At 46.1% G+C, this 20,168-nt stretch overlaps 1 protein-coding gene across 1 annotated transcript; it reads left to right on the forward strand.

The window, feature by feature from the left end:
• The first annotated feature begins 5,810 nt into the window (after positions 1 to 5,810).
• SDS (serine dehydratase) lies at positions 5,811 to 18,383 on the forward strand. Its single transcript, XM_070956500.1, has 8 exons — positions 5,811 to 5,956; positions 9,150 to 9,310; positions 11,277 to 11,316; positions 11,996 to 12,135; positions 12,621 to 12,712; positions 14,924 to 15,151; positions 16,554 to 16,678; positions 17,987 to 18,383. The coding sequence occupies exons 2-8, from the start codon at positions 9,158 to 9,160 to the stop codon at positions 18,304 to 18,306; spliced, it is 1,098 nt and encodes a 365-aa protein (XP_070812601.1). The 5' UTR covers positions 5,811 to 5,956; positions 9,150 to 9,157; the 3' UTR covers positions 18,307 to 18,383.
• The last annotated feature ends 1,785 nt before the right edge of the window (positions 18,384 to 20,168 follow it).

A 20,168-nucleotide genomic window follows, 5' to 3' on the forward strand; every position in this document is an offset into this window, starting at 1 on the left:
GAGGAAGACGACTCTGAGCGGGTGAGCAAAGTTTAGGAACGGAGGAGGGAGTCGGAAAAATGCCAAGGATGATGACGCTGTGAGTCTCTCTCTCTCTCTCTCTCTCTCTCTCTCTCTCTCTCTCTCTCTCTCTCTCTCTCTCTCTGTGTGTGTGTGTGTGTATTTGTGGTCTGGAGTGGTGTGTGAAAGGGAGGAAGAGATTGGGAAAGGCCTTCGCCGATGCCTTTGAGAACTGCCAAGTCTTTAACCTTGGGTTGATACGACATGTTGCCTTCTCAAGGATTTGCAGAGAGGAGGCAGTTCATTTAACATACTTCTTTTATTTTTCTCTCTCCGGTCATTTTTATTTTTTCCCCCTCCCAAAAAAGAAAAGATGATGTGGGAGACGGAAGGTTATTTTAATGAGCCAAGAACTGTCTAATATTCTTGTGAAAAGAAGGACTAGGGGAGATGCGATAGCAGCCTTCCAATATTGGAGGGGCTGTCACAAAGAAAGGGACGTGGTGGCTCAGAGGCGAAGACGCTGAGCTTGTCGATCAAAGGGTCGGCAGTTCAGCAGTTCGAATCCCGAGCGCCGCGTAAACGGGGTGAGCTCCCGTGACTTGTCCCAGCTTCTGCCAACCTAGCAGTTCGAAAGCAGGTAAAAAATGCAAGTAGAAAAATAGAGACCACCTTTGGTGGGAAGGGAACAGCGTTCCGTGCGCCTTTGGCGTTGAGTCATGCCGGCCACACGACCACGGAGACGTCTTCGGACAGCGCTGGCTCTTCGGCTTTGAAACGGAGATGAGCACCGCCCCCTAGAGTCGGGAACGACTAGCACATATGTGCAAGGGGGGGCTGACTTATTCTCCAAAGCACCTGAGGGTAGAACAAGAAGCAATGGGTCGAAACTAATCAAGGAGAGAAGCAACCTAGAACTAAGGAGGAATTTCCTGACAGTGAGAACAATCAATCAGTGGAACATCTTGCCACCAGAAATCATGGGTGCCCCAATACTGGAGGTTTTCAAAACTAGATTGGACAACCGTTTTATCTGGAATGGTAGCGGGTATATGCGGTTGCTAAGAATTAACACCAACTTGATGGTGCATAACAGGGTTGGTATTCACTTACCTCCGCTACCAGTTTACAAATGTGAGCCCGGGTAGGCGGAGCCTCCCTGCACCGCCGCTACCAGTTTGCCAGAACCTGATATAACCTGCATAATAACCTGATTATGCACTACTGGTGCATAATCAATCAATATGTATATACATATGAACATATATAGATATGAAGGGTGTAGTGGCTTAGTGGTGAAGATGCTTGCCTCCCCCTTGGAAGATGGAGAGTTCAATCCTACCTAGTGGCAGCTATTTCTTTCCCCAAAGAGCAAAGCAAAAATATCTGCTGTGAACTCCGCATAGGCATCAGGAAGGGCATCCAGCCAGTAAATGCTCAGCTTCATCCAGTTGCTGCTCTGACATTAAGGGATTTTACAAGGTCATAAAAGGGAGTTTTTATGGACATATATACATGTGTGTGAGAGTAAGTGTGTATATATGTGCATACCGAGACACACAATTCAGCACAACTTACTGGAGGTCCATGGATTCAGAGAAAATTCTACCTACTTTCTTAAGCTATCTTTTCTTTTATGTACACTGGGAGCATATGTACCGAGACAAATTCCTTGTGTGTCCAATCACACTTGGCCAATAACAAATTCTAATTCTAATTTATCTAAGCAATATAAATAAATGGTAATATTTATTGTTTTAATGTTTCGATTGCTATTGCAGTGTTTAGCTTGTTGTAAGTCACCTGGTTACCTGATGGCAAGACGGATGGCATAGACATGTAGTAAATAAATAGAAGTCTATTTGTTTTGAAGGCTTCATCAAATCGCCCTGAATCCAGATGTTCTATTACATCTTTACCCATAATTTAAGATCGATATTCACGAGAGAGCTGCTGTCAAAAATCCCACCTATTCTGGAAATCTTTGGGGGAAATGACTTGCCTCTTTTTTTAACTGTAAAAAAAAATAAATACATTTCTGGAATAGTTAAAGATTCTGTCTTGGTAATATGAACAAGAAATCTGGATTTGGGCTTTTCAGATGGATAATAGAGCCGAGGCGCTATGAGGACTTTGTAGCTTTCTTATCTCTTCAACTCTTGCCTGTTGCTCTGTTGTTGTAGCATCTGTTGTGGATGTCACAATTGTTGGAACTTGACCCTTCACCTATTCCTACTCAGAGGGAGAAAAATTCTGGAATTCCTTCGCAATCATGAGAATTTGACACGGGGAAGACGGTCTTCAGGATTTCTGGAGTCATGTCCACCATGTTCCTGGAGGTTCTTTAGGTACCTGTGAAGGTCTCCCCGCCCCCCCTTAGATCTTGGTCGGGGCATAGTCCCTCCTATAAAACTCCAACCTAATGTGATTGGCTAAAAGGTGGGTAATTGAAGCTAACATCATTGGTTCTCCACTTCCTCTAATCAAGTGCAGGAAAAATCAGGAAGTCTGGGCAGTTAAAACTGAATATAAAGGTTTAGTGCAAGCTCTCGCTCTCTACAAGAATCTGAACTACTAACGGTCAAAGCAAATTGGCGGTAGATAAGAGTCAAGGTAATTCAAGGAGGGCTGGATTTAAATCTCTTGTGGGCATGCAGGGACTCAAGACTGATGATATATTTGACTCCCCCTTCGGGCCTGGTCATCACCTTCAAAACGGGCCGCATGGGGACTCCTGGGAGGGGAGGGGTGGGCGGGCCAGCCAGGAGTGGGATTTGGGGATTCTCCGAAGTGCACAGAATCTCAACTACAAGTTCTCCTGAACTGCGAACCCCCACCCCTGCTTAATATGCTTAAAGAGGAAGGAGTTCCAATTCACGAGTAAGCCTTATGAGCCCTGCACTCACTCACTCACTCACTCTCTCTCTCTCTCTCTCTCTCTCTCTCTCTCACACACACACACACACACACACACACACACACACAATAAATAAATAAAAAGGAGCTGGCTGCTAGAATGAAATTTGCAGGAATGTATGTCAACAAGACTGCTGCTAGATTGCGGCATCCGTGCAAACTCCAGCTTGGAGAGAATCAATACTTTATAATAAGTTTCTAGGCTGCCTGGTAGTGAAAATATGTTTTGAGTATTATATGAGAGTAGAAGAACCGAAGCCCCGACAAAGAGAAACCAATTAAATTTCCAACAGGCAAAATGAGATGAATTTGCAAAATGCCTTGCTCGGAACGATTAGCGAAAACGGGGTGAAATAATCAGGACAGAACCGATTTGTAGGATGCAAATTATGGTTGCCTGCGAAGACTCCTGGATTTTCCAATTTGGGGAGTTGATAGTTGAAGGTGTATCCGCTTCCCATGCTTGGCCCCAGAGATAAGGAGTCATAGTGGTGGTGTAGCCACCGGAGATTCTATTTTGAAACAGTATCCAAATCGCCCACAAGAAGTTGGTCTTTAAAAGTTGGCCACCTGCACTTAACCCCTTTGAGATTAGCGAAAATATACCCTAAAATGAGCCCTATGTGTTGGAAATGTAAAAAGAAAGAGGGAACATACTACCATATGTGGTGGTCCTGCCCTGAGGCTCGAAAATATTGGTTTAAAATTAAAGATTGGCTACAGGAAATTACTAGCGAACAATTAGATTTAGAACCGGAACTCTTCCTATTGGGGATCTTCCCAAAAAAATATGTGAAGAACACAAAATATCTAGTACTACACATACTAACCGCTGCCAGGATTGCCTTCGCTCAATGTTGGAAACAGCCATGCACACCCGCAGAGAAATTCCCAGAATGAAGCAAGTTGAAGGACCATTGCCAAATTATTGAGTCTGTCATCTGCACCTCTATAACTGTCTGGTTTGGTTCTGCAACCCAACAAGACAGACGCAGACTTCAGAGGATAATTAGAACTGCAGAAAAAACAATGGCTACCAACTTGCCTTCCAAGGAGGACCTGTATACTGCAGGAGTCAAAAAGAGGGCTGTGAAAATATCTACAGATCCCTCTCATCCTGGACATAAATAGTTTCAACTCCTACCCTCAAAACGAGGCTATAGAGCACTGCACACCAAAACAATGAGACGCAAGGAGAGTTTTTTCCTGAATGCCATCACTCTGCTAAACGACTAATTCCCATGACACTGTCAAACTATTCACTAAGTCTGCATTACTATTAATCTTCTCATCGTTCCTATCACCCATTTCCTCCCACTTATGACTGCATGACTGTAACTTCGTTGCTGGTATCCTTACGATTTATATTGATTGTTTCCTAGTATGATTTGCTTGCTTATTTGTACCTTATGACTATCATTAAGTGTTGTACCTTATGATTCTTGACGAATATATCTTCTCTTTTTATGTACACTGAGAGCATATGCACCAAGACAAATTCCTTGTGTGTCCAATCACACTTGGCCAATAAAGAATTCTATCTATCTATCTATCTATCTATCTATCTATCTATCTATCTATCTGTCATCTATCTATCAATCATCAGTCTATCTATCTGTCTATCTATCTATCTATCTATCTATCTATCAATCATCTATCAATCATCAGTCTATCTATCTATCTATCTATCTATCTATCTATCTATCTATCTATCTATCATCTATCTATCAATCATCAGTCTATCTATCTATCTATCTATCTATCTATCTATCTATCACTCATCTATCAATCATCTATCTGTCTGTCTGTCTGTCTGTCTGTCTGTCTGTCTGTCTGTCTGTCTGTCTATCTATCAAGAGATCCAAGTTGGACCTGTTTTGAGTCTCTTTCTTACGCTTTCCTGTTTTCCTGGACCGAATTTACGTTTTTGCTAATGGTCTCTACATACTGTACCTTCTCCAAGCTCAGATCTGTGCTCTTTTGCAGCCCGTGATGGATGCCCAGTTTGGCTAAGCCTTGCTGGCCATTCCTCCTTGTTAAAATCTGCCCTCGTCCTCTCAGCCACCTCCACAATCTTGCGTTTCCTACAGAACCCTTCAATAAATTGAAGAAGGACCACAGATTCAGCATGCTCAGTGGCCAAGACACTGAGCTTGTCGATCGAAAAGGTTCATCCCTAGCACAGGTATCCTGCGTGAGCAGGGGGTTGGACTAGATGACCTCCAAAGTCCCTTCCAAATTCTGTTACTGTTACATCTCAACCACAGCGGTGTTGAGATTCTTTGGTACAACTTTCTTTTCCCCGCCCCCGCAAGGAGTCGTTCTTTTTTTCCAACCCAAAAGTCGATGGCGGAGGAACTTTTAAAATAAAACGAACCAGGCAGACCTGGAAAAGGGTGGGTGGGCACGGCAGGGGAAATCTGAATTGTTTGTTTTGCCTGTCAATGTGCTGGATTGGATGGGAGGTTTTCGAGCTGGCTCTCCATTCCGGATCGAGCCACCCGTCCTGGTTTCAGCCGGTTTTGGTCAGCATGAAGGGTCCCTTTGTCATTTTAGCCTGCTTGCCCTGCTTTCCAGGCCCCCCCTGCTTCCCTCCCTCTCTCCTTCCACCAACCAACCAATGAGGCTATCTCCCCTTTTGGAATTGAAATGATAGAAGTGAGCTGTAAGCCCTGCCTTAAACCCCCTCTGACCCTCATCCTCTCTGCTCTTTTTTTTCTCTCCAGCTGGAATTTCGGGGTTGGACCAGAGAAAGGAGGGATGTCATCGGAGATCAAGGGGGTAGTCTTGGGGGGTGCCTGGTTCCCTCCCCTCATTGGCCCCCAAGCCAAGGCCACCAGCTTATAAAAGTTGGGAGAGACGGATTCATGTTCTCCAAAGACACAGATTGAAGTTCAGGACCGAAGCTGCCTGAGAGAAGAAAAGACCCTTGAAAAGTTGGCTTCCATCCCTTGAAGACTACCGAGACCATCTCACACACATTAAACCCCCTTCGCTTTTGGCAACCCATTTTCCACAGCTTTTCCTAGGCCTGTCTGGGGTAAGTGTATCCTTGTTTCTCAGCCGCTCCTTCTCAATCGCTTAAATAACTCAGAAGGAGCCACACTTTTTTCAGTCTCTGGATTAGCAGCGGACGAGAAGGCTCAGGGGGGAGTCAGATAATCAAAACGGCAGACAAGAGGCCGGGTTTTATCGATAGGGAATTGGCTTGGAGGGATGATTTTCGTTTCAGCAGAGTGATATATGGCAGCAGATGAGGCCGCCAGATCCTGATTCAGAGGGGAAGTAGGAAAGACTTTTAAATAAGGGGCCTAAAGCATTTTCCTTCTTCTCGCTCCCTGTTGTCTTCATGGGATTCCTCAATTAAAGGGGCAAAAGGGGAATGGACAGGTAGGTAGGTAGGTAGGTAGGTAGGTAGGTAGGTAGGTAGAGATGATAGGATAGATAGATAGATAGATAGATAGATAGATAGATAGATAGATAGATAGACAGACGACAGAGACACACACACAGAGAGAGAGAGACAGAGAGAGAGAGACAGATAGACAGGCAGTTGGGAGATAGATGATGGATGGATGGATGGATGGATGGATGGATGGATGGATGATAGAGATAGAGAGACAGAGAGAGAGAGACAGAGAGAGAGAGACAGATAGATGGGCAGATGGGGAGAGAGAGACAGACAGATAGGGGGATAGGCGATAGAGAGAGAGAGAGAGATAATAGAGATAGAGAGAAATAGAGAGAGAGACAGAGAAACAGAGAGACAGAGACAGAGATGGATAGATGGGCAGATGGGGGAGAGAGAGAGACAGATAGGGGGATAGGTGATAGAAATGATAGATAGATAAATAGATAGATAGATAAGATAGAAAGAAAGAAAGATGATAGAGATAGAGAGGCAGAGGCAGAGGCAGAGGCAGAGGCAGAGGCAGAGGCAGAGGCAGAGAGAGACAGAGAAACAGAGAGACAGAGACAGAGATGGATAGATGGGCAGATGGGGGAGAGAGAGAGACAGATAGGGGGATAGGTGATAGAGATGATAGATAGATAGATAGATAGATAGATAGATAGATAGATAGATAGATAGAAAGAAAGAAAGCTGATAGAGATAGAGAGACAGAGGCAGAGAGAGGCAGAGAGAGACAGAGAAACAGAGAGACAGAGACGGATAGATGGGCAGATGGGGAGAGAGAGAGACAGATAGGGGGATACGTGATAGAGATGATAGATAGATAGATAGATAGATAGATAGATAGATAGATAGATAGATAGATAAGATAGATAAGATAGATAGAAAGAAAGATGATAGAGATAGAGAGACAGAATCAGAGTCAGAGTCAGAGTCAGAGAGAGAGAGAGAGAAACAGACAGACAGAGACAGATAGACGGGCAGATGGGGAGATGGGGAGAGAGCGAGAGAGACAAATAGGGGGATAGGTGATAGATAGATGATAGATACGTAGGTAGGTAGGTAGGTAGGCAGATGGGGGAGGGAGGGAGGGAGGGAGGCAGATAGACAGACAGACAGTCAGATGGGAAGAGGGAGGGAGGCAGACAGACGGGGAGAGAGGGAGGGAGGCAGGCAGACAGACAGACAGACGCATGGATTCTTTGGATTCTTACAGTGGTTAGAAAGAAAATAGCTTCAGCGTTGGACGAAGACACGGCACCATTCCTGATAAGATCGCCCAATAGAAGCAGGGAAACTGACACGCAGGGAACAGCTGAAATTGCACGGATTAACTTTTGAAGGAAAAAAAGCTTTGAAAATCCCATTGATTCCCTCCTTGGCAGAAACAATGGGCCTTCACTGCTCGCTCGCTCCTGAACAGCTGAAGGGTTGAATTTCAGCCAGAAATGGAGAAGACAGCATCCATTTACAGTATATAAGCACTCCTCTTGCTTGCTGGGAGACCTTAGGGGTCATTTGCTTTGACATAGGGAGGGCCTTTTAGATATCTGGGCTGCAAAGATCCAGGTAGCCCCTAGGGGGCAGTCATCTAACACCCCATCCCACCTCCCCAGAAAATACTAGCTCTTTTCTGCCATCTTGTGGCCATGCTAACGTTTGCAGTTCTGATATGTAGACTTAACATAGGGGAGATGCCGGGAAACTGAATGAAAGTTTCATGGCATTGAGAGCCAGGATGGTGTAGTGATTAAGGTACCAGGCGACAAACCAGGGGACCGTGAGTTCGAATCCCACTTTAGGCACAAAGCCAGCTGAGCGAACTTCAGCCAAGCCTTCTCTCAAGTTTCAACTCCTACCCTCAAAACAAGGCTATAGAGCACTGCACACCAGAACAACTAGACACAAGGACAGTTTTTTCCTGAACCCCATCACTCTGCTAAACAAATAATTCCCTCAACACTGTCAAACTATTCACTAAGTCTGCACTACTATTAATCTTCTCATTGTTTCCACCACCCATCTCCTTCCACTTATGACTGTCACTTTGTTGCTGGTATCCTTACGATTTATATTGATATTGTTTCCTGATTGCTTATTTGTACCCTATGACTACCATTAAGTGTTGTACCTTATGATTCTTGACAAATGTATCTTGTCTTTTTACGTACACTGAGAGCCTATGCACCAAAGATAAATTCCTTGTGTGTCCAATCACACTTGGCCAATTAAAAAAATAATAATTCTATTCTACTCTCTCTCAAGTCCTAGGAAGGAAGGAAGCACTTTTGACTCAAGGGCACACACACAAAAAAAATAAATTAAAAAACCCAACGCCTCGTTAGTTTAATATGGCTATATATAAATGCTGCCCAGAGTTTATGGGCTGCATAAGAGTTTATGGGCTGCCCAGAGCTGGCTGAAGAACTCTGGGAGTTGAAGTCCACAAGTCTTAAAGTTGCCAAGTTTGGAGACTATCATGATCAGGAATGGTATTTGCTTACTTTCTCTACCGGTTCGCAAATGTGAGCACCCATGCCTTCTGCGCATGCTTCCGGCCTCAAAAACTTGCCTAAATAGGATGGCATATAGAGCCGGGATGGGTGGGCGGGGACACTTGTGATTTCTGCTACCAGTTCAGGCAAACCGGTCTGAACCGGCAAAATACCACCTCTGTTCATGATCCAATAAAGTTGACCAGCTGGATGAGTCTGCAGAAGCAAACCAAAATCTCTGTGTGTGTCTGTGTGTATGAATGTAGATTAAAGAAGTACCGCTTTGAGTTCAATCATGCTGCATCTCATCATCTTTAATTTCTCAGCCTTCTAGATGGCTCCTACTGATCCCCTCCATGTGACTACACCACTGAGAGAAAGCATCCCTCTTTCTAAGTTGGCCGGCACCAAGGTCTACCTCAAACTGGAGTGCGCCCAACCCACAGCTTCTTTTAAGATACGGGGCATTGGGAATTTCTGCAAAACGGTATGGATTGGAGAGAGGTTCTGTGAGCGGGACATGACGGGAGTTGTCCAATTCACATCTGACAGGGCTGGAAGCAAAGGCTGTGCCTAGGAAGAACCAAGTTTGGCCAATTAGTTGACATTTTATTTTATTTTTATTTTTTGTAAAAAAGAGAATTATGGAATCCTTGAGTCACAAGGTAGAATATAGACCCGGGATGGCGAATCTATGGCATGCGTGCCACAGGTGGCATGTGGAGCCATATCTGTGGGCATGTGGCCAGCTGATTTTTGGGCCTTCCGGGCTCACCGGAAGTCAGGAAACGGGCCGTTTCTGGGCTCTGGAGGACCTCCGGGGGGTGGGGAAGGCCGTTTTTTGCCCTCCCCAGGCTCCAACAAAGCCTCTGGAGTCTATGGAGGGTGAAAAACGGGCCTTCCGGGCCCACCGGAAGTCAGGAAATGGGCCGTTTCTGGCCTCCCAGGGGGGGGTTCACCCTCCCCAGGCTCCAAGAGCCTCTGGAGCCTAGAGAGGGCAAAAAATGGGGCCTACCGGGCCCACTGGAAGTCGGGAAATGGGCTGTTTCCAGCCTCTGGAGGGCCTCTGGGCAGGGTGGGGAGACTGTTTTCTCCCTCCCCAGGTTCTAAGAAAGCCTCGGGAGCCTGGGGAGGGTGAGAAACAGGCCTACTGGGCCCACCGGTAACCTTTTTGCCATTGCGTGCCAAAAGCAGGGGAAGCGCAGGGGGATCGTGCATGACTGCATGGGGGCAGGGGGCATGGGGGGGCATTGAATTATGGATGTGGGCACGCGATGGCAAAAAGGTTAGCCATCACTGATATAGACCATCCAGTTAGTCCAATTCCTGCTCAATCCAGGATCCTGTAGAACATCTGTAATAGATGATGATTCGTCCTTTGTTTGAAGAAATGTTTGTATGGGGGTAATGAAATAACCACTGTTGTGGTGCGGTGGCCTAGAGGTGGCATTCTCGCCTCACATTCAGGAGGCTGTGAGTTCGATCCTAGGTAGAGGCACATATTTCTCTCTCTGGGCACAATGAGAATATATCTGCTGACAAAATTCCGCATTGGTGACAGGAAGGGCATCTGGCCAGTAAAACATTCAGCTCCATTCAGTTGCCCAGGCTCCACCCCGCAAGGGATTATGGGGTTGTTAAAAGAAGATGATGATGAACGAAATAACCAGTGTTGTAGGTGTTAGAAGCCTAAGGAAAAAAAATCCTTCTAATTCATAATATAGGGCAAAACTCCCTTGACAAATGTCTCACTTAGCAACAGAAATTTTGGGCTCAGTTGTGGTCATAAATTGAGGACAACCTGTATATTCCCATCATGTATATATACACACATTTGGTCATGAGATGATTAGGGGACTGGAGACTAAAACATACGATGAACGGTTGCAGGAACTGGGCATGGCTAGTCTAGTGAAGAGAAGGACCAGGGGAGACATGACAGCAAGTCTTCCAATACTTGAGGGGCTGCCCCAGAGAGGAGGAAGGGGGTCAAGCTATTTTTGAAGGCCAGACAAGGAAGAATGGATGGAAACTGACCAAGGAGAGATTCAACCTAGAAATAAGGAGGAATTTTCTGACAGTGAGAACAATCAACCAGTGGAACAGAAGTTGCCTTCAGAAGTTGTGGGAGCTTCATCCCTGGAGGCTTTCAAGAAGAGACTGGGCTGCCATCTGTCAGAAATGGTGTAGGGTCTCCTGCTTGGGTGGGGGGTTGGACTAGATGACCTACAAGGTCCCTTCCGTTAATCTGTATGTAATGTTGATGAATGAAAAATATCCATTAGTCCCAACTAGCACGATGCAATTATTCAGCTATATTTGAAGGAATCCCTGCTTTTCCTATTTTTGTGACCACATTAAGGGACGTCAAGTGAGAAATACCTTCAGTCGGTTGAAATTCTCTTGTGCCGTGAAGGATGTCACTTCTCATGTTTCTGCTTTTGCTTCCACAGTGGGTGGAACGAGGGTGCAAGCATTTGGTCACTTCCTCAGGTAAATGGATACCCGTGGCAGCCTTCCAATAAATACAGTAGTGGCCAAAATTGTGGGAACCTTTCGGGAAAAGTGTATTTTCTAAAACTAGCAAATAACACCCCCTTTTTTTGGGAGTAGTACCATAAAATTATATATCAATGGAAAGATAATTGAATCAAGAATGTCATGCCATAACTTTAATGAAGGAAAGGAAGGAAGGAGAGAGGGAGGAAGGGAAGGAAGGTAGAGAGTTGTAGGAAGGAAGGAAGGAAGGAAAGGAAACGAAGGGAGGAGAGACAAAGGAAAGGAGGGAGGGAGGGAGAAAGGAAGGAAGGAAGGAAGGAAGGAAGGAAGGAAGGAAGGAAGGAAGGAAGGAAGGAAGGAAGGAAGGAAAGGGGAGAAAGAGGAAGATGTCCAAATCAATTGTAGTTCCACGAAAGTAAGAAAAGATCTCAGAAAAGCAGGCAGCCGGCAGTCAGCAGAAGTAGCCTGTGGGTACTGCCCTCTAACCACTGTGCCACCATGGCTCTTCTAACACATGAAATGGGTTATTTAGGTTACTACCTGCTAAGGGGAGGATGCGAACGAAGGGTCAGAGGTTAAAGATGCTGAGCTTGTCAGCTGGAAAGCTGACAGTCCGGTGTTTGAGACCCAGCGCTGTAGTTCACATTAAATGTCAAACACCTTTCCTTTTCAGGTGGAAATGCTGGCCTTGCGGTGGCCTATTCTGCCCGAAAATTGGGGATCCCAGCCACCATCTACGTCCCCTCCTGTACCCCAGCTTTCACTATTGAGCGACTGAAGGAAGAAGGCAGCTCAGTGTATGTTGAAGGAGAGGTAGGTTTGGAGATAGTGGGCTGAGGAATATTGCATTCAGTTTTGCTCACCACGATAAAATAAGATGTGGAGATTCTAGAAAGAGTGCAGAGAAGAGCAACAAAGAGGATTAGGGGACTGGAGGTTAAAACATATGAAGAACGGTTGCAGGAACTGGGTATGTCTAGTTTAATGAAAAGAAGGACCAGGGGTGACATGATAGCAGTCTGCCAATATCTCAGGGGCTGCCCCAAAGAAGAGGGAGTCAAGCTATTCTCCAAAGCACCTGAAGTGCAGGACAAGAAGCAATGGGTGGAAACTCATCAAGGAGAGAAGCAACTTAGAACTAAGGAGGAATTTCCTAAGAGTGAGGAGAACAATTAACCAGTGGGACAACTTGCCTACAGTATATTGTCGCTCTTCAAGGTTGCAGATAGCGGTCGATATTTCTTGGTATTGTTTTCTTAGCGTCTTCTTGATCTAACAAAGGGACTTCTCCTCCCCAGATATTAGCAGACAGCACAAAAGCAGCTAAAGAGTTGGTGAAGAACAATCCTGAGTGGGTTTATGTGCCTCCGTTTGATGATCCCTTGATTTGGTAAGTATTCCTAAAAGAGGTCTCTAAAGAAATACACATCTTCCTCCTCCTCTTTCCTCCTCCTCCTGTTTCTTCCTTCCTCTTCCTGCTTTCTCCATCCTCCTTCTCTTTCCTCCTTCTTTGTTCCTCTTCCTCCTCCTCCTCCTCTTTTTCTTCTCCTCCTCCTCCTTCCTTCTTTCCTCCTTCTTTCCTCCCTCCTCCCTTCCACCTCTTCCTCCTCCTCCCTCCTTCCTCTTCCTTTTCCATCTCTTCCTCCTTCCTCTTTTTCTTCATCCTCTTCCTCCTTCCTTCCTCCTCCTCCTCTTCCTCCTCCTTCTTTCCTCCCTTCCTCCTCCTCCTCCTCTTCTTCCTCCTCCTCCTTTTCCACCTCCTCCTCCTTCCTCTTCTTCTTCATCTTCTTCTTCTTCCTCTTCCTCCTTCCTTCCTCCTCCTCCTTTTCCACCACCTCCTCCATTCTTCCTCCTTCCTCCTCCTTTTCCTCTTCTTCCTCTTCCTCCTTCCTTCCTCCTCTTCCTCCTTCCTTCCTCCTCCATTAAATTTATAGCCCCATCTTTCCTATAAGGACTCAAGATTGCATTCTGTCCCTTAATTTTATCCCCTCTACACTTGATCTTACCTGACAAGACCAAGAAGAAATTCCTTACCCAGATGCTGCAGTTATCTCACTTGGCTTCAGGGCAGGACTTCTTCCTTCCTTTACCTCCCAATGCATAAAGAACGGATTAATTATATTAGAGCCAAAAGGTGGGGGAAAAGAGGTTATGGCCTTTATGAAAACCTATGAAAAAGATCTGCAAGCCACAGGCATCGGTGTCAAATTAATAGGAACCACATAGAACAAGTTTTATTTCATATTTTTCATACCTGTAGCACATGGAAAGTCCAACTAAGGTCTATTCTAAAGAGTGCCCAAAGGAACACAAGGATCATTCTTACTTTCTTTTATGCCGAGATGGAAATTACATCCTCAAGGCACTAAAAGGTTTGGAGGCCATCAGGGTCATCTATCAATTTTGGTGTGAAGCCCAGATCTGTCCATACCGTGATTGTAGACATCTTTGGAAGACATTCGATTCAAATTTCTCAGAACCAATTTACGGTCTTTTGCCATATATCAAATGTCTTTCCACTTTTGGTTTCTGGGCTTTTCAAAGTCAAGGATGTCCAAGAACATCTCTACCACTTAGTTGAGCTTGAGCTGCTGAGTTTCAAGGAAAGTTGGGACCTGCAAATCACTGCAGTTGTTAAGGGGGTTGTTGAGAATGCTGCTGCAGCAGCCATAAGTGCGAGGACAAGGGTGGGATTGAAAAATTTAACAACCGGTTCGCTGCCCGGTTGCTGGGTGGGTATAGTCATGGGGGCGTGGCCTACTTGGCCTCCTGCACCACAGTGTGGGAGTGTTTTCATCTTCCCAAGGCTCCGGAAGCTTTCCTCGAGCCTCCAGAAGGGTGAAAACGGCCTCCCCGGGCTCCGGAGGCCCTTTGGAGGCTGGAAATGGGCCCATTTCCAGACTTCCGGTACTTCCGGTAGACCCGTTTTTTCGCTGTCTGAAGGCTCCAGAGGCTTTCCTCGAACCTCCAGGAGGGCAAGAGCAGCCTCCCTGGGCTCTGGAGGTCCTTTGGAGGCCAGAAATGGGCGCATTTCCAGAGTTCCAGTACTTCCGGTAGGCCCGTTTTTTCGCCCTCCGGAGGCTCCAGTGGCTTTTCTCAAACCTCCAGGAGGGCGAAAACGGCCTCCCCGGGCTCCAGAGGCCCTTTGGAGGCCGGAAACGGGCCATTTCCGGACTTCCGGTAGGCCCATTTTTTGCCCTCCAGGAGCCTCCAGGAGGGTGAAAACAGCCTTCCCTGGGCACCGGAGGCCCTCTGGAGGCCGGAAATGGGCCTATTTCCGGACTTCTGGTAGGCCCATTTTTTTTGTTAAGCCACTGGGGGCTCCTGCCTGTCTTATCTAACTGCTTCCTAGGTCACACACCTCTTCCCCTGGTTCCCCAAGATCATCTGTACATTCCGTTAGACAAGCAGTATGTGTTAGGACCCTTGGGTCCCATCAAGACCCAAGGAGATATCATCCTTCAGGGTTCTGAGAAGAGTCGGGACAGAAATCTTCACCAACCTCGGTCTCGTTTTCTTCCCCCAGTTTATCTTCTCCTCTCCTGCCTTCTCAATTCTTTGCTAAGGCAGTTCGGCTCACCCCTATTTCTCTCCCTTCCAGGGAAGGTCACATGTCTCTGGTCAGGGAGATGAAAGAGCAGATGGCCTCCAAGCCTGGAGCCATTGCCCTCTCTGTTGGAGGAGGGGGCATGCTATGTGGAGTGATTCAAGGCCTACGAGAAGTGGGCTGGGAGGATGTGCCAGTGGTTGCCTTGGAAACCAAAGGAGCTCACAGCCTGAATGCTGCCTTGGAAGCCGGGAAGCTGGTGACACTTCCTCAAATTACCAGGTGAGCCTTGTTGGGATGGACCTCTGCTGACCAGGATGAGCAGCCCATGCTGAGAAGAATTAGTAGCTGGATGGGGCAGTGTCTTCTCTAGTTCACAGTGGCTGTATTCATACCACCAACTGGATGATGGTTGGTATGCACAGGACGTTTTCTGGTCTGCACAGGACGTTGTGCAAACCACAGGAAGCCACTGTTGTGGCCCACCAGCAGATTCGGACAGTGAGGAGGTTGGGGAGGAACATGGGCCAGCCCTGGTATCTGGGGAAGGCTCTGATGAGGGCTCTGCATCAGAGGCAGAGAGGGAGCCAGGGCCATCTGATAGTTATCAGCTGCCTTCGGAGTCGGACATCAGTGAGGCAGAGGAACAGCTGGAGCCTGTTCCCAGTGTGCGCATGGGCAGAGTTGCCAGACGAAGAGAACAGCTAAAGAACAAGGGTCAGCTTGGGAGTAAGGCCACAGGCAGACGATGAATGGCCCTTCCCAGAGGGAATAAAAGAGGAGCGAAAGGGGAGTGGAGTTTGCAGGAGACAATTAGTTCATTCCTGCATTCTTGTCAAGTATTGCAGCGTCTGAAAGATATCGGCCTGGCCACTCTCCAAGCCTGATCAAGGTCGGTAATTGTGACCCATCTTGAAAGACCGTGAGAGAGGAAAGACTTTGCTGGAGAGGAATTCACTGTCGATTAAATAAAAGGGGTTTATCGGGATGAAGACTCGGCTTCGTGCTGCTGGGGAAGCCTAGATCAGAACAGCCACAAGTTGGGGTGACAAACCCTCTGAAGTTAACTCAAAAGATTCCTTTATTAGAAGCGCCAGCAGCCCTGGAAAAAAGTCTGTTTCTCAATGCTGGCTAACAAGTCTGGAAGATGAATAGTTGTCTGCCACATCTATTCATCTCCGCCTCCTGCCTTTTATCCCCAGAACTAGGGTGGGCTTCGCTAGCAGCGGTGGCTCTTCTGTCCCAAGGACCGGCCCATAGATTTTCACTGCTCTCCTCTCCTCTGCCTTCTGTGCATCCGTGCGTCAGGCACTAGACCCAGCTGTTCCTCCTCTTCCTCATCAGCCACCTCCAGACCTGGGAGCTATTGACTCTTTGTCTGAGGGCTGATGGATGGCCCAGGCTCTGCCTCTTTCTGCCAGCTCCATTCCCTCGTCCCCCTCAGAGCTCTCAGGTTGCCTTGATGCTGGCCCTGATTCCCATGCCTTCTCCTCCTCTGATTCGGCTGCTGGAGGGGCCATCGGCCGACAGGCCACAACAAGTATCAAGGGTGAACCCCCTTTGAATCTGATAAATATGGCCTCTGTCGTAAAGGGCTATATAGGAGCTCATTGGAGTTTATTCAATAATACCTGGTTAACCAAAGTATGGTTTGGTGTAGTGACTACAACACTTTTCTTTTCAGTGTCGCTACAACTCTGGGGGTGAGCATTGTGGCAGCAGAGACTCTGAAGCTGGCTCAGGAGCACCCAACTTTCTCAGTAGTGGTCACGGATCAAGAGGCAGTAGAAGCTATTGAAAAGTTTGTGGGTATGTGGTATGGGTCCTGGCACACTCAACCTGTCTTGCCTCTCCATCTCGGTCACTGTTTCTACCTCTACCTCCATTTCTACTTTAATTTAAAGCTCTACTTCTACTTCCACCTCCAGCTCTTTATCTTCTTTATTTCTATCTTCATCTTCATCTCCACCTTCGACTCCATGTCCACTTCCTATCTTTATCTTATCTTTACGCCCGTCTCCATCTCCACCTCCATTGTCATCTCCATCATCTTCACCTCCACCTCCTATTTTTATCTTTATTATCATTATCTTCATGTCTATCTCCACTTCCACTTCCACCTATCTATCTACCTCTACTTCTTCATTCACCTTCATCTCCACATCCATCTCCATTTCCTATCTTTATCTTATCTTTACGCCCGTCTCCATCTCCACCTCCATTTTCATCTCTTCCATCTCCATCATCTCCACCTCCACCTCCTATTTTTATCTTTATTATCATTATCTTCATGTCTATCTCCACTTCCACCTGCACCTATCTATCTATCTACCTCTTCCTCCACCTTCACCTTCACCTCCACCTATTTTTACCTTTATTATCATTATCTTCATGTCTATCTCCACTTCCACCTCCACCGATCTTTACCTCTACTTCTTCCTCCACCTTCATCTCCATCTCTATCTCCACCTTCATTGCAACTTCTCCAAATGCCATTTTAACAGTCAAGGGGTATACCTAAAGCTCATCACACTCTGCCCCATGGTGGCACAATGGTTAGAATGCAGTATTGCAGGCTAACTCTGCCAACTGCCAGGAGTTCGATCCTGTTCCGGCTTAAGGTTTGACTCAGCCTTCCATCCTTCCAAAGTTGGTAAAATGAGGATCCAGATTGTTGGGGGGCAATAAGCTGACTCTGTAAACCGCTTAGAGAGGGCTGTAAAAACACTGTGAAGTGGTACATAAATCTAAGTGCTATTGTTACTCCTAATAGTACCTTTCTTCAAAATGCCAGCTTATTGGATACACCATTCCAGCATAGATACATTATCTTATTTCTCGGTGACCCTCCTTTCAGCTTTAATCTTACTGTCACTTGCTCTGCAAGCTTTTAGTTAGATAAGACTATAGTACTAGAGCTGAGCTACCATATAGACGACCACTAGATGGCAGCAAAGAGTACCTAAATAAATTCTTTTTGGCCATCTAGTGGCCAGCCAGTTTAAGGGTCCTAGATTTACAATGATGCTGAACTCATAGGCATCAATTTCCTCTTCTCCTCACTGGCATTCGGTGGGTTAAAATCCCCATTTTTTTCCCCACCACCACCGCTCACAGATGATGAGAAGATCCTTGTGGAGCCCGCTTGTGGAGCTGCCTTGGCCATTGTGTACAGCGGAAGGGTCCAAAATCTCCAGGCAGAAGGCAAGCTGACTCCCCAGCTGGAGTCTCTCGTGGTGATTGTGTGTGGAGGAAACAACATCACACTGGCCCAGTTAAAGCATCTCAAGGCCCAACTGGGCCTCTCGAAAGATGAGGAGCCGTGGGATGATGACGTAGAAGAAAGCCACATCGCGATGGCCGTGTGGTCTTCACAAAAGAAAGGTGGCCATTTCCGGGCTTCGTTCCAGACTCACCGTCAACCCTACACTTATTAAAACGCCGTTGCCTCATGCTGTCTTCCTTCCTTCCTTCCTTGGCTTCTCTCTTACACAAAGGTGTGTGTTTGTGCCACAGGAACACACTGGTGGGAATGACGGTCTGGGGTCTTCTCCCTTAAAACCTTAATTGGATCACCAATCAAGAGGGAGCCATCCCTAGGTCACTGTCAGAAGATGTTTCATGGAGTTGGGTTGAAGCCCAGTTGTCCAGTGTGGTGACCATGCAGCATGTTCTTCTGGCTTTGGAGACCATCCCTTAAGACTGGCTATTGGTTCCTCCTGGACAGGAAGGAGATCAAGAGCTTCCTGTTCCAGTTGGATCCAACCTCTTGTAAGTTCCTCCTCCTAGGGAACCTTTTCAGATCAGACACCTTGGACCATCAGAAAGGTTCCAGAGGGATGGAAATACAAGTAGTCCTCAACTTATGACCGGTCACTTAATGACCATTTGAAGTTACCGTGGACTTCCCCTGGGGTACTTACGACCCAGTTTCGAAGTTCTGAGGGCCATCCCCACTCCAAAGTCACATGACCTCACTTTGGGTGTCCATATTTACGGCAGTTTGTAATATCTCATGGTCATGCAACCACGTTGGTTCTGCTGAAAACTGGCAGTTCCTTCCGATTTTTGTCAAAACGGGCCCATAGCCAATGATTGCTTCGCTTAATGACCACAGTGTTTGTTTAATGACCACCGCAAAAAGGACCATACAATTGGGCCAGTCATATGTCCGGTGTCCTGATCTATGACTGTCCTGACTTACAATCATAATGGGCATGTTCCTTTACGGTCGTAACTTGAGGACTGCCTGTGTTTGTACAAGGGAATCCTCTCTTTGGGGGCCTGAAGCTTCTGCCCTCAGTTCTGAGGGAAAACAACGGAAGGGGGGAAACTTCTCTTTGAAAAACCCTGAGAAGAAATTTTAGTCATTCATATTTTACTTCGATAGCCAAGAGTCCCCCATTCGTCCTTGGATCTGTCATTCCTTCCCCCCTACACAGCAATCTGTCTCCCCCAAAAAAGCTTCTCCTGGTGCAAACAATAATAATAATAAAAAGCCCTGATAATTAAAAAAAAAAATAGTAATGTCTTCTTTCTCTTTCTTTTCCTGTCGCTCCTTTAAACGCAACAAAAATCAATAAATGAATAAAAATGAAAGAAAGAAAGAAAGAAAGAAAGAAAGAAGAAAGAAAGAGAAGAAGAAAGAAAGAAAGAAAGAAAGAAAGAAAGAAAGAAAGAAAGAAAGAAGAAAGAGAAAGAAAGAAAGAAAGAAAATGGGTGTTGTTCATTTAATTCCTGTTTTATAGGTATATACAGTTGATCCTAAAGAGTGTCAAACTCTGTGCTGAGCTTTACACATACACACACACAGAGAGAGAGAGACAGATAGACAGACAGACAGAGGAAAGAAGGAAAGAAAGAAAGAGAGAGGAAGGAAGGAAGGAAGGAAGGAAGGAAAAAAGGAGAAAGACAGAAATAAAGAGAAATAAAAGGGAGCAAGAGAGAGACAGAGAAGGAAAACAAAAGAAGAGAAAGAAGAGAAGAGGAAGAAAGAGAAAGAAAGAAAAAGAAAGAAGAGGGAGAAAGAAAGAGAGACAGAGAAGGAAAATGAAAGAAGAGAAAGAAGAGAAGAGGGAGAAAGAGAGAAAGAAAGAAAAAGAAAGAAGAGGGAGAAAGAAAGAGAGACAGAGAAAGAAAAAGAAAGGAGAGAGAGAAGAAGAGAAAGCCAGAAAAGAAAAAAGAGAAAGAGGGAGAAAGAGAGAGAAAGAAAGAAAAAGAAAGAAGAGGGAGAAAGAAAGAGAGACAGAGAAAGAAAAAGAAAGGAGAGAGAGAAAAAGAGAAAGCCAGAAAAGAAAAA

This window comes from Pituophis catenifer, unplaced genomic scaffold (genome assembly GCF_029215685.1).
Source record: "Pituophis catenifer annectens isolate HBS135680 unplaced genomic scaffold, rPitCat1.0.hap2 SCAF_43, whole genome shotgun sequence".
NCBI lineage: Eukaryota > Metazoa > Chordata > Lepidosauria > Squamata > Colubridae > Pituophis > Pituophis catenifer.

Excerpts from the sequence above, each read along its gene's own strand:
- SDS (XM_070956500.1), top strand. The coding sequence starts at position 9,158 with ATGGCTCCTACTGATCCCCTCCATGTGACTACACCACTGAGAGAAAGC. Across the intron at positions 12,136-12,620 it reads CAGTGTATGTTGAAGGAGAG|ATATTAGCAGACAGCACAAA; the intron begins GTAGGTTTGGAG and ends TCTCCTCCCCAG. Across the intron at positions 12,713-14,923 it reads TTTGATGATCCCTTGATTTG|GGAAGGTCACATGTCTCTGG; the intron begins GTAAGTATTCCT and ends TCTCCCTTCCAG.